Here is a 14,535-nt window from a genome sequence, read left to right on the forward strand (position 1 = left end):
CCCTACTTATTTGACAACAATTATGGTCTAGAGTAAAAGTTTGATACTCATAATTTGGAGGCATTATGTCCATAATTCCCAATTTGTCTACATCTTCAATTATATGATTAGTCTCTTTCGAGCTAATGAACAAACGATGAAAAGTGGCCTAACTAATTAAATCTTCCATCATAATACTTGGGGCCTAAGACACTTCATAAAGCCTTGTAATGACCCCCAAATTATGCATGACATATGAAACTAGCAATAATTTATTTCTAATGTCTACTCCTAGTGTAAATATAGTGGGAACATGAAATGGTTTCAAGTGTATCAAAAGTCCTAATCATATGGATGCTAGGTAGTGAATTGATTCCAAATGTAATAAGGGGATATGATATTCTAGATAGGTAGTGTGACTTTTGTTGGAAAAATCAACCTCAAGGAGGACTAGAATAAACTTTCCTCTTGCTATCGTTGTCGCAAGTTTTCACCAATTCCATAGCTTAGAATATAGCAAGATCCAAAATATTTGAAAGCATGCAAAGGTAAAATACCAACCTAGCTATACAATGATTTAATGTAGATATCTCTTGATCCAACAAATGTCATCTTCTTCTTTTAAGGATTGAATCTTACTAGTGAAAGCCTCCAACTCCCATATTCAAGCTCAACAATTTTCTACTTTATCCATCCTAGTTTTTCACCTTGTTTCACATAAACTCCTATATAGGATTCCTTGCCAGGCATCTGAAGTCACCCAATGAGGCCCATGGCAATCAAGCATGCTAAAATTATTTTCCTTATTCCATTTAATCCAATAAAATGATAACAACAAAGGTATGGTTTGGATCCTAATGTCACTTTCACTGAGCTCGAATAAATGTTGTTTTCTTAATTAATGAAAGGATTTTAGTTTTTATTAACATTTGTGCTTTTTTGGGTGCCAAACAACATATTCAAGTTTCCAAGCTGACTTACTCTTGGTCTAAATTGTGGTATTTAGGTAGCTTCATTCCTCTGGTTTTAGAAATAAGATGTTAACAATTTGGAATTGCTCTGCAACCTGCTAGATTGGGGCAAAAACCCTACTACAGTGCCCTTGGGTGGGAAAAAAAATGGTCAATTCTGTAATGTCCCCTTTTTGAAATAGAATTTAATAATAAACAGTAATAATAAAATTCAAATATAAAAGAATAAAATCAAAATATACAAGAATAAAATCAAAATATGAGAAAATTTAAAATTAGCTAAATTTAATGGATGGAATAAAAGGGGGAAAAGAACTTCATTTGAAAGAGGGATAGAAGAAGGAAGAGAAAGGGGAAGAGGTGAACTAATAAAGAGTAAATAGGGAAGAAAGTAAGGAAGTAACTTTGTCAAAAGGTAAAAAATATGGAGGGTCATGCTCTTCCAAATAATGGTAATTATGAGAGATTATACCTCTTTCAAAATTTTCAAAGGGCAAAATTGATGAAGCATTGTGCTCTTTCAATGGGTGGAAATTGTAAAAAGATGCGACTCTTACAAAGGGCAAACATGATGAAAGGGTGTGATATCTCCCTCCTATTAGAAGACAAAAAGGGGAGAAGGTTAAATTGTGAAAGGATGTTACTCTTGCAAAAGGCAAACATGATTTAGAGATGTCACTTCTCCCCCACATTAAAAGATATAAAGAGGAGAAGGTTTCATTTGAGGACGACATCCAAGAGAGATCAACTTGGAAAAAAATATATCATTCTCAAAGGGAACAATGAAAAGTGGTGACTTAGTTCTTATGAAAGGTGGTGAACTTTCACCAAAAATGTACAAGGAGATTTCATTCCAAGCATTGAAGGATAACTTATCAATCATCACTCATGACACCATCCATCCAAACCAAAGTTTGGAGACTCGCACTCAGCAGCGCTGACTCAACTTGTGACTCGACAACAACTCAACAAAATAATAACCCCTTGAAATTTAAAGATTTTAACGATTTAAAACTTGTTACACGCACCCATTATTGAATAAAGCTTAAAGACATTGTAATATCATCAAATAGAAGCTAATTTGATCACATATAGCCATCATAAGTACAAACATAAATCGTAGCTAAAGGAAATAGAAAGCATAGATATATAGAACTATATTGTCAATTGTATATAAAATCCATGAAATCCATAACACCAAATGTGCCCAAACAAACAAAAACTAGTCTATGGCTCAAGCTTTGGCTTAGCCTCAAGCCTCAGAGTAGTATGTCTGCTTCTAAAGGCATCTAAGGTAGGTTCTCAATGAGAGAGCAGACAGTGTCTCCACCTGTAACATGCCACAATGATCAACAATTGTTGTGCCTAATTGTGCTCTATCCTCCTCTGACATAGCCATAGACTCAGGCTTTTCTACTTGGTCAACCAAATCATGATCCTCCTCAGGGAAGACCAGATCGGTAGACCTTGTGAGCCACTCGAACTTTGGATCGAACTCTGCTAGAGTGATCGAAGAGGAATTGGTGTCCAAAATATGTTTGGTCCTAAGACAAAGGTTATAATCAACAAAGACAAGATCATTTTGTTAGAGTAAAAGGTTAATTTAATTTCATTTATTAAATTACCTTTACTCCTTACTCCCTTCTTAGGATTTCACGTTATGCACCTTTCATTTCCATTTAATAATTAATTAGTAATTATTACATGTCATTTACCTCTTAGGGTTTCCCTTTTAGGTTTTCGATCTCCTTCTATAAGGATTGATCTTTTGTAATTATCTCTCATCTTTTCAGTCTGATATATAGTTCTCATATTTTCAGAGCAAAACCTTTGCCTCTTTTTTTCTTTTTCTTCTCTGTGACAGGTTCTTGCATGCTGGTGTTCTTCGGGTTTTGTGGATTTGTATTGCAAATTGCTCAAATCCTTCACATTCAGCCTTTCCACAGACAAAAAATGAAAAAGATGAAAAATCCATAAACATACTAAAAAAACTAACAAAATCTACAAAATTTTGCACTTATTTCAAATGAGTTGAGAAGTCTTGGGACAGTTGCTCTGGACTCCTTGATGCTCTTCTTTGCTGCTGGTTACAAACCTATGGCCTCTTGATTAACTTCCTTTCTCACTTTTCCTCTCTTCTTCTCATAACGAGCAAATAGAATGCATTTTAAGTAAAAATAGAAAACATATGTAAACAAAATAAGGCAAACAATGTTTATTTATTTATTTATGTTTTTTTTTTAATTTTGCAAGTGAATCACTTACTGCCACCGCACATCATGACCATCAAACTCAGTAAGTCATACAAGGTCATGGTCCATGACCTACCGACTCATGGCAACGGGTCATGAAAACTCACCTAACTCTACACGGCCCACTAACCCGAGCAACTTGTCATAAGTTTTGAACAACTAATCTGAACAAATCCTTCATCCATCAATCATTAATCCCTCAAGAAATCAAGCAAACAATTATCAAATTCACATCAACCATGGCTACATTTTGGGATTAGGAAAACATACAATTCAGCAATCAAGCATCTCTATCAAATAAATACTAATCCAATCATCATCCACCAATCTATCAAACAAGCATTCATCTAATCAACAGTTAATTGCCAATACCACATCAAATCAAAGGAATTCATTTGTCATGTCCCTGCCATTACTTATATAGGAAGTAGGTCTGCAAAATTTAGAAGAGCCAACCTACAACTTAAGCGAAAATAATATAGATCATGGGCTGAACTCCCTTTGTATTATGAATGAAATAAAAGAAAATCCAATGCTAACTGACTTGGTATTGTCTAAAATTGATTAGATGTTATTTGAATTAGGGTTGAATAAGCTTTAGGGGGAAATTAAATTATGTTAACATATTTATATATTGTGCTGACCAGCATTCAAATAATCAAGGGCAAAGAATTATTTATGAAAGGACGCATCTGTTGTGACATTTTCACACATTGCCCCATTGCAAATGGACCCCCCTCTTTTTGCTTGGCAATTAAATGTTTGTTAGTTATAGTCTTAGTTTGGCAACACTTTAGCAATCCTGTAAATATGAGCATCGGGCTGGGATTTGTGGACCTATAGTTTGCACAGTTGGGGATGTGTTTGAGGCACATTGGAGTTAGAGTCATTTTGGTGATTGCTGGTAGTGTGTTCCTGATTTCTTGGACAGACTTTGGAGATTGTTTTCGTGAGCTTCGATCTGTGGGATTTGGCTTATGTGCTCTTGGATTTGGATAGCTGGATGGCATGTGGTCCTCTGTCTAAGGCCACATAATGTTATTTTACCTTATGAGTTAGTTATGCATTGTAAACTTGGGGCTTCTCCTGAGTATGTAATGACTTTAGTTTATCAGGCCGACTTGTGGCTTGAGGGTGTATTTAATGTGAGTGTTTATTTTATTGTAACTAGCTAGGCCAACCTGTGGCTTGGTTTAGTATAAGTAGAGGGTCTTCTAATGTCTAGAGTCAAGGGAGTTCAGCATGGAGTAGCAGAGAAGGGCAAAGTTTAGCAGAGCTAGTAGCTAAGCGGGGGCTTGGGTAACAAGAAGGTTGCTTGGTAGCTTGCGAGCACAAGTTTAAATTCTTCTTGGAGTTTCTACCAGGTTGTGGGTTTGGACTAGCTAGAGGTTGGATCCTAGGAGATCTTGCAGAACTGTTATTGTAATTGCTTTTATATTTGACCATAACCTAGGAGGCCTTACAGTCGAGCATGTTGGATGTAAATCTTATGATTCTATTGTGAGAATATATGTTGCAATTGATCTGAATGTGTTATTGTTATACTTTGTTGTGTGGTTATTTGTTGGGGGCTTGGACATCTCCTATGTGGATTCTCCTACCTTGTATTGCATCAAAGGTTTGAAAGTATGAAGGGAAAAATGATCTCTAACCGTAAGTCAAGATCTTGTAATGATCCCACTTACATAGTTAAATTTTTGGTGCAAGCCCAGGCAAGAATCCTAAAGAGTGTCTCATTTCCAACTTGGGTGAGACATTTTGATCAAACAAGCTCCTAATACTAATTTGAACATAATGAGATTCCTAAAAGCTTCATTGAAATCTGATCTCTTTGGGGAATGCTTGGGCAGACATGGAAGTTAGATTAAGCATTGATCAAAAATCCTAGACAAGTGTAAAAATCTAGTTCAACTCAAGGCAATTAGTGCAGACAAGTAATGGCATGCGACTAAAATGTTGATGGGAATCAAGAAAAACAAGAAGATCTAGTCGCTCCAAGTTGGGTTTGCAACAGAAGGAAATTTTGAAATCAATGTTTGTGAAGAAATTTAGCCCAACTCAAAAGTCCAACCTCCTTGGGAGTTAGAGCCTAAGAACACCAAGATTTTTGAGCAGCAATGGGACTCTCAAGCCCAAACCAAGGATGGAATCCAATCTGCAAATAAACAGAAATGTTTGAGGGAAAGGGTTAAAACCAAGTGTTGTTTATAAATCTTAACTTGATTGTCATGACAAATATCCAACTTCCAAACAACACTCCTACAAATGTAAATCAAGTGATGAGGATTTTGATTTGAATGTTGAAATGAAAGCCTGGAAACAACATGCAAATCTAGGCGTTGTATAAGAATTGCCCAGAACTTAGTGAAGTTTCAAAGCTGAGCTTAATGAAGAAGCCCTAGAAAAGTCAAAATTCCAAAACCTCCTTCGGGTTTTGTTGCCCCGATTTTCATGCTAGCCAAATTTTGAACATTTTCTTAATATTCAACAAGATCACTTATGAAGTCTCTGTAAATATGTATTTGACATATTCTTTCATGGTCTTTGTCAAACTTTCAAATTTTTATTATTTTAGGTTGGAAATTAGCAAAAACATGTAAACTTTGAGCTTTAAAAAGATTAGTCATTTATTGCACTTTCGTGATATAATTCCAAAGCCTCTAGCTTGTCCTCAGCTTCGTCCAACACTTCTAATTTTCAAAATCCCAACCTCTAAGTCAAAAGATATTTCAAGAGAATCATAGCTCCAAAAATACGTTATTTTAATCGATTCATTAACCAAAAATTACAAAGAGGTTAATGAATCGACAAAAAACATGCCCTTTCTATTGATTCATTAACCTTTTGCTAAAAAGGACACTAAGCAATCCTCAAAAAATACATCTTTTGTAGGATTCACTAACTTAAAAAAATAAAAAGGTTAAGCAAGAGCTCTAAAATGCGTATCCTTTGTAAATTCATTAACCATTAAATTATAACTAACTTCACATTCAAAATTTGAAAGGAAAGTGTTGGCTCTAATTTAACAGAATTTAACTACCTTATGGAATGCAAAATACACCCAAGGTGTAGCTAATTCCCATGACAAGCATATCATGATAAGGACCAACTAACAAAGATAACTCAACTTTCTCCACTTTCAACTCTGCAAAATTCAGGCGAGTGCACCTAGGATTAAATCTACTCTTCTCAAAATAGCATATTTACTTTAATCCCCAACAAAGCAAATAATAGCCCTTATTTCTTCTAGCTTGGAGAAAATAAAAGAAATGAATAATAGTTAATTATCTATTCTAGGAATATTATGAAAATATAACATAAGGGAAAATTAATTTTGATTTAAGATTTATGATTGTGAAATCTTCAATGTATACTTGCTAGCAATATTATGCAGAGTTGCATGGATGCGGGTACGGTATTGGATATAGGTACGGTATCGGGTATGGGTACGGCCAATTTTTGAGACCTCTTATTTGGGAACGGCAAATACAACATTCTTAGAACATATATATATATATATAAATAAATTTTCAAAGTCATTAAAGAAGTTTTTCATTATAATGAAAGCAATATGAACACATAATTGCGACATATTCCAAAATACTATAGTTAGATATAGTTTTATTATTAAAATGAAATTCAAATACAAAAATAGTTTGGTAGAATCACATGCTATCAAAAATATCATCACTGTTCTCTTGAAACTCGAGATCTAGATCATCAAGATTCTCTAAAGAGTTAGGATAGCTGGATTGAGTACGACCACCACCTAGACTCACAGAACCCATTGACGATTCAGCAAATGGTCCTCTGACCATGTCAGAATTCTCAACATTGAGGATGAGATGTGTCAATGCATTTATGAATACATTAATGTCATTTATCTAAGGTTGTACATCCCAACGTCTATTAGGTCCTTTGATGTAGTCTGTGGAGGAATGTGACAATAGATGAAGATTAGAGTGCACATAGACAAGGTCCTCTGCTTTGCTGGCAGCCAACCTATTTCGTTTCACAGAATGCATAAAGCTATATGTACTCCAATTCCTCTCAGATGCAAAAGAACTAGAAACCTGCATTAAAAGAGCTTTATATTATAATTTATAAGTTACAATTACAAAGACACAAACAATCAAAAACATTTGAAATAAGAAATAATTCTTATTAGACTAATCAATATAAAATCAAACCTGTGATAGAAGCTTGATTGCTAGCTTTTGCAAATGTGTAGTCATGGCACCATGGAAGTTCCACCACTTTATAGGATCCATTTCTTTTTTATCTGCCATTGCATCAACATCTACATAAGTTCCATCAGAGGAAGCAAATGTCCCAAACTCATCTCGAATCTTCACAGCAACTCTAGGATTTGTAAACATTTTCTTGAAAGCTTTTTTATAACAACCTCAACATCCCTATTTGGTGCTGTCCTATTTGGCAATGCTAACATATCAGCATGGTAGTACTCAGGGTTTAAAGCATATGCCAAAAGTTGCAATGGAGTTGTCATTTTATCCCATCTTTTTTTTTATAACATCATATATTTGCTTATAAAAAAATTCAAAGGGATCTTGCTCTTTTTCTATAATAATATCTCTAACTTGCTCCACCATTGTATCTATGCAATCATAGATGTCATCTAATATTGGCTTATCGGTATCACACCATATTTGCTTATAAAAAAATTCGGAGGGATCTTGCTCTTTTTCTATAATAATATCTCTAACTTGCTCCACCATTGTATCTATGCAATCATAGATGTCACCTAATATTGGCTTATCGGTATCACACCGACGGATCAAGGTGTATATTGGCTCAATGAAAGATAGTAAATAATCTATTTGAGCCCACCAATCCTCATCAAGAATTAACCTCCTGACATTATTTGCTCTATCTGTTTGTGATTGTCTCCATACTGCCCAAATGTCACTAATTACCATTCTTTTCAAAGCTTGTTTGACATCAACAAGCCTTTTGAGAACAATGTAGTGTATGGCAAAGCGTGTCTCAACCACCTTCAACAATTAAAAAAAACATTTTAAAACCATATAAATCTTAAATACATTTCAATAAAAAAACAAATTGAATATGCACTCCTTCCTCCAACTCAACATGTGTTACAACCACATCCTCAAGGCTATCCAATTGCATTAGTTGTTCTGTTGTAGCCTGTTCAGTTTCAAAATGCATTGGGGATTGGGAAGATGTATATATCTCGTCACTTCTAGCATTTTCCCTATCCCAGTACATGTTTGCACTCCACAACTGCACAAGTGATTCCTCTCCATCCTTCTCTCTTATCAATTCCATTTACTTTTTCAAAATAAGAGGCACTTTAAACAAAAAAAATGCATCAGCATAGAATACCATCCAAATGGTTGGTCAACCTTGGCCTTTTCAAATCCTATTAAGCCATTGTGTGTCAACTCAGCAACAAAAGGGGCAAAATCAAAAACAACACGCACAATAGGATGGAGAATCTGAACCATCATGAACTAGCATAACATCACCCTCATCTTCACCAAATATTTGGCACGGGGACATATAAACACCTAGGGTGTGAGGATTAAAATATTTCTTCGAAAATGGCTATGGGGTGTTTTGTCCAACTACGATTAATCCCCCAACAACTGCAAAATGCTCTTTTAAGGGGTCATTTCTGATATAAACCCTTTGAGCCTCATAAGTTTTCTTCAAAAGATCAAAAGCAATAGGCTCATGAAAATTAGAGGGTGGATCTAACCTGAAAACTTCACAAATTTCATCTGTAGTGCAGCTTAACAAGTGGGCTCCATTCTTGTCCCTCACAACCCTAGCCACTGGATCATAGTTCTTTGTGACTTTGATTAAATAGTCGATATCTATGAACACTCCAAGAACTACCAATTTACCCATGTCGAACACACATACATTGCTATGCGGGGCATAAGAATTTCTCTGTGCAAACCAAACCTTGAACACATTCAAACCATTAAGAGTTGTTTTCGCATCCCTCAACCAGTTTCCCTTGTCATAGAAACCTTCAACCTTCACACGAGGTGAACAGGGGACAAGCTTTTTTCCTTTTGCGAAATAATTTGTGGACTAGTCTAATTGTGTTAGCATGAATGTTGACAGTATTCCTTTGGGGAAGTATCCTAAGCATTGGAGAGTATGTGGCAGTATTGACATGTTGCATTCATGACTATGTTTGCCATAGATGTCAACATAGCAGTAATTCTATAAAGACTAGCAAAATAGCAAATAGAGATCATGGTCATACAAATAGAGTTTTGGTGATCAAGTGACACAAAGTTACGAACATGTTCCACATTGTGTCCTGATGCTGAGGTTAAGTTTGCGTGACGTAAGTCAAAGATATACAGCAGTTATAAGTGATTTACAAAGAGCAGTGCAAAAACAGAGTACCTATGAAACAGTTTCTGATGATTGTATTATATCTTCTAACAGAGATATAATCTGGATATGCGAAGTTATACAGTGGCAAAAGACAGTCTGATGATAACGTCAATAAGTGCTTTAGTCCTGAAGTCACACGTGTGAGAAGTTGTGTAGACTATGAGCCAACAGTGCTATTGTAATTGAGAAATAATTAATTATCTTATTGTGGTCCTATTATAATAAATTGGGAAAGCCTCAAAGCCGACTCAAGGAATTGTATTGAGGACGTGGTATAAAGGAAAGTATTTTCCTTGATTGTAAAGTGTGTGTGGAATGCAAAGTGATCAAGGAAGTGAGAACAAGAGTAGAGTATTTGGTAAATGTGAGTAAGCAATCCAAGGGATTATTGGATGTGAAGTTCGTGATCTGGTAGTGAGATCAAAAGAAGCAGAAGTTCGGTTGACAAGACAAAGAAAGAGGAAGGATTAGTACAGTTCAATTCTATTATTTTGCAAGGAATAATACAGAGTTATTTGGACAGTGAGTTCATTGATCTTGCCCCTAAAGTTGTTTAGGCAGTGGGTCCATCTGCCCTCTACGACTCCTAACAGGGTTGAAATTGATTAACAGGGATTCAAAGTCCCCTAACAGGAACTGATATGTACTGTGTGTTCTTATAGACTCCTAACAGGGTCCATCCTCTAACAAGGAATATTTATATTAGTACATCATATTGTGGGTACCATCCCCGCGGGGGTTTTCCTTCTGATCAAGGGTTTCCCTAGTTAACATATATGGTGTTATTGTGCATGAGTATCTTGTTGTGGTTTCTAATTATATTGCTCATATGGTTAAGAATAAATAAGGATGATAATTGTGATAATAGTTGGATAACCGATTCACCCCCCCCCCCCCCCCCCCCAGTTATATTGGTGGACAACATATTCTAACAAATTGTTCTTAGAAATCACATCGTAAACAACCCTATCTTCGCGGTGCCATTTTATTATCTAAGGTTTACAATGTGCAATCCTACGCAACACTTCACAACTCCCTTTCAATCAAATGCAAATTTAGCGGGCTCAAAGAAAATGACTTAGTGTTTTGCACACGTGAACCTGCAATGTCCACCAAGAAACCCTAGCTCTGTAAATTCTTCAAACAATGTCTTCTCACAATCCAATTTTGCTCTAAGTATCTCGAAAGGTTTGTGAAATGACGATCACCATGGAAGGAGTTATTATTCTACAACATCAATGGTCGCACGCTCCACATTAATATCCAACTAAATTGAATGTTGCAACTAACAGGTGAAAAATCCACCGTGAAATGATTTGAATTTGAGTCATCAATCAAATTCCACACAAGCACCATTTTGCGGCTCAAATTCATCCCTAAAGCACTAAGTCCACCTTTTTACACTAACCAGAAAGTCGACCAATGAAATCAAAATGTTGGGATACCACTTGGCAAGCGAACCCCACCACCTAGTCTTACATTTGTTGTGGACATGTGTCAACCTGTCGTGAAGCCATGATGAATAGACTTCTTGCAACTCTTCATCACAGGTTCAAGACCGTCGTTGGATCCTCACGATCTTATACCCAAATATGCTTATGTCTCCCTGGACACGTGGCACTTAGTGGCGAAGCCTCGAAGACTAAATCAACCTGCATCTTCCCATTATGGGTTTGCGGCCACTGGTGGTTATTTCCCGCATTGACCAGATCTGACTCTCATAAAAACAAGCAAATCAAACATGTGTCAGTGTGTTGTGAAGCAACAAAGCTTATTACACCATGCATCTCATTATTGTGGGTTCACAACTGCCATCGATATTTCCTCTCTTTGACTAGATCTAACCGTGTCTTCCCAGACACCTGGCAAGAAATCGTGAAGCCGCAATGAATAAAAATCATGCACCTATCCATCGTGGGTTTACGATAGTCGTCTAATCATTCTAATCTTACTCCCAGATCTGACTCGTATAACAAAGAACTTCCCAAGCATGTGGCACTTCGTCATGAAGCCGCAATGAACAAACTCTATGCATCTTTTGATTGTGAGTTCACGACCACTGTCAGATCTGATCAAATGATAATGTATTAAGACACTGAACCAGTGGGTCCACTAGTTTTGGGACATGCATTACCAAATAAGAGTCTACCAAGTGGAATAGAAAACAAAGCGTTATTTGAACTACATATTGGTGGACCCGAAAAAAATGATTGCACGTGCGGAAAAGACTTAGGGACCTTTAAAAAAATGATGACCACAGCAAGACTTAAACATTAAAAGGTTGTGACTTGCTAGGAAAATAAAAGGGGACACAACACACAATGACCAGCCCATCATTTAATCTTACGACAACAATCCTTTGGGATATAAGACGACGAGGTAGGAACATCAAGTTATAACATTAGGAAATTTAGAAAGCCCCTTTTTAATGATGCGATAACCCTTCATTAAGTCATTTCAAAAAGTAACTCAAAATTATAACATGGCAAGGGCGTTTGTGGGTTTTACCTAGGGTTTTTCATACTTAGACAAATTTCAAAGATATGGCAATATGCAAAAACCCATTTACAACAAAATATGGACAATTTATGACACAGATCTAGACTTTTGTACTTCATTGGAAATAGAGCTAACAGAAAGATAGAAGAGAGTTGAAGGACACGGGAACGATTGGAGAGACTCTAAACGTTGAGAGCATCTTGAATTTCATAAATGTCAAGAAGAGTCTATTAATCAAAGCTCCTCTGAAATGAAAGAGCTCACTTTGTTGGTGCCTATTCAATGGTCATTTCACAAAAGAATCAAAATTAATGTGGTGGTGATCTTACTTGCTGGCATACTTGGTTAAGTACAACTATTGTATCATCCCGCATGTTAATTTTTCAAATTTGGCACATTTGTTTATATTCAGTATTTGATTGAGAAATCTGCATTGTTTTGATTGACCATACATATGTTTTGAAAATTGGTGTGGTACATATTTGACCAAAATCCAAACAAACAAAAACCTGCGATGAGAACCATGCTTGCCCGCTTAGAAGAATGGACGTAAATAGCTGCTATATGAAGCTGTGCGTAGCCGCCACCTTCATAATGGCTTGCAATATAATCCGCAACTAACTTTGAAAAATATAAGGTACATGGGTCATTGGCAAATCATAAGATGAAGCAGTTCAATTGATAAGTGTTGACACCAAACCAAACAGAGGGAGAATCTGATGGCAAATCTGTGCAAATCTGATGGCAAATCTGTGCAAATCTGATGGCAAATCTGTACACACAGCTGGTTGAGCGCAGCTTGTAGAAACACATGCCAGCCATGGAATAATCATTAGATTATAAGAGAAATTAAAATGGTAGCATATCAAGTGTTTGATATAAAGCACAAACCATTGGTGCAAGTTTAGAGCAGCTGCAATATTAGAAATAAGAACATGTTTGACAAAATGTCAAACCAGAAAAGAAAACCCACCACAAATCAAACACACATAATAACCATTTGTGTCCTAAGAGAGAAAACGCGCACCGGCCCATGGGACATTATCAGACATTGACCGACCTTGAAGAAGCTGCCCGACCAGAATGTGCGCAGCTTATATAAAATACCATGGATTTAAATATGCAAGGGTGGTTGTAATTAATTTAGATCAATATTTGATTGTTAATACTGTGTGAAATTTTTTAAAAGGCACTACCTATGTGGTCCAATGTGCAATATATCTACAGATCGTCAGATTTATAGCCAGCATGATATCTGTTTGACAAAATGTCAAACCTTGAAAGTGTCGGTAGAATGAAAAGTGCAGCATAGAAATTGTTCGATTGAATGCCAGTATCGTCATTAGGGCTGTCAATCATGCTCACGATAAACCAAGAATTGGAAAACTTACCATACAAAAATAATGAAAAGGGGGTATGAACTACTAACCTCGGACGGAAACCCGTGATTTCCATGAGTTATTAACTTCCCGAGAGCTTCTTTCCACCTTCAAGCCGATATCAATATTCCCAAGCGGGCCGCTGATTGATATGGCAATGTAATTGAATACAGGTCGTACAAGATTCAGCTACTGTCGCAAAGTAAGCCAAAACAAATCCAGTAAATAAACACTGTGTCCACTTTTTCGTCGGGAAAATCCACATATGCTGTACAAATGAGCTGCGAAGGAAGCCGGTATTAGAAACCGAAAACGATGGAATATCTGTCCAACGGAGAAAAAATGCCGTCTTTCCAAAGCTGTGGAATGAGAAGCCACGCCAATCGTTTTTAATTCTATGTTCAAAATTTGCTGAATTAAGCTCGAGGAAGTACGGAGATATGTCCGCCAGCCCATTAGGGTTTGCAATATTATTATTAGTCCCGCCTATGTGTAAGAACGGGAGCCAAGGTTAGACAAAAATGAAACATAATTTGTAATGTTTTGCACCACTTCTTCTTCTTCGTCTTTTTGAGAATTTTTTTAATGTGTATAATTTTGTTCTAAGTTTTAACTATTTTTTATTTCATTAATAAAAATTAATTAATTATAAGTGCTCAATAATAAAATTATTTTTTAAAATATAATCTTATGTAAACACATTAGATTATTAATAATTTTCAATTTAAATAACATAATATTTACTAAAATCATTTAAATAGATTAATAAATATTATTTGTTTAAATTCAATTTATCAAATATGAAAAAAAATCTTTTAAAAAAATTCCATAAAAAAAAATTATTATAAAAAATTAATAATAGAAATACAAAAAATAATATGAAAAAAAACTCATAACAAATATTCTATTGATTAAATAAATTATAAAAACTAAAAAAATAATATTTTAAAAAAACTAAACTAATATAAAAAAATAAATTAAAATAATTTAAAAATTAAAACCTAAATCAATTTTAAAAATCATAAGTTAAATAAATAGAGTTCACATGAGCTAATA

General features: G+C 35.5%; 1 protein-coding gene across 1 annotated transcript in view; it reads right to left on the reverse strand.

The window, feature by feature from the left end:
• LOC149565393 (uncharacterized) overlaps positions 1–14,024 on the reverse strand; it is a 36,375-nt gene extending 22,351 nt beyond the window's left edge. The window contains exon 1 of the mRNA XM_089818899.1: positions 13,530–14,024. Coding sequence (XP_089675025.1) covers positions 13,530–13,555 — 26 coding nt within the window. The 5' untranslated portion in view covers positions 13,556–14,024. The remainder of the gene's footprint in view (positions 1–13,529) is intronic.
• Between the last annotated feature and the right edge of the window lie 511 nt (positions 14,025–14,535).

Source organism: Cupressus sempervirens, chromosome 3 (assembly GCF_028749045.1).
Source record: "Cupressus sempervirens isolate cs-2001-9-10 chromosome 3, ASM2874904v1, whole genome shotgun sequence".
Lineage (NCBI taxonomy): Eukaryota > Viridiplantae > Streptophyta > Pinopsida > Cupressales > Cupressaceae > Cupressus > Cupressus sempervirens.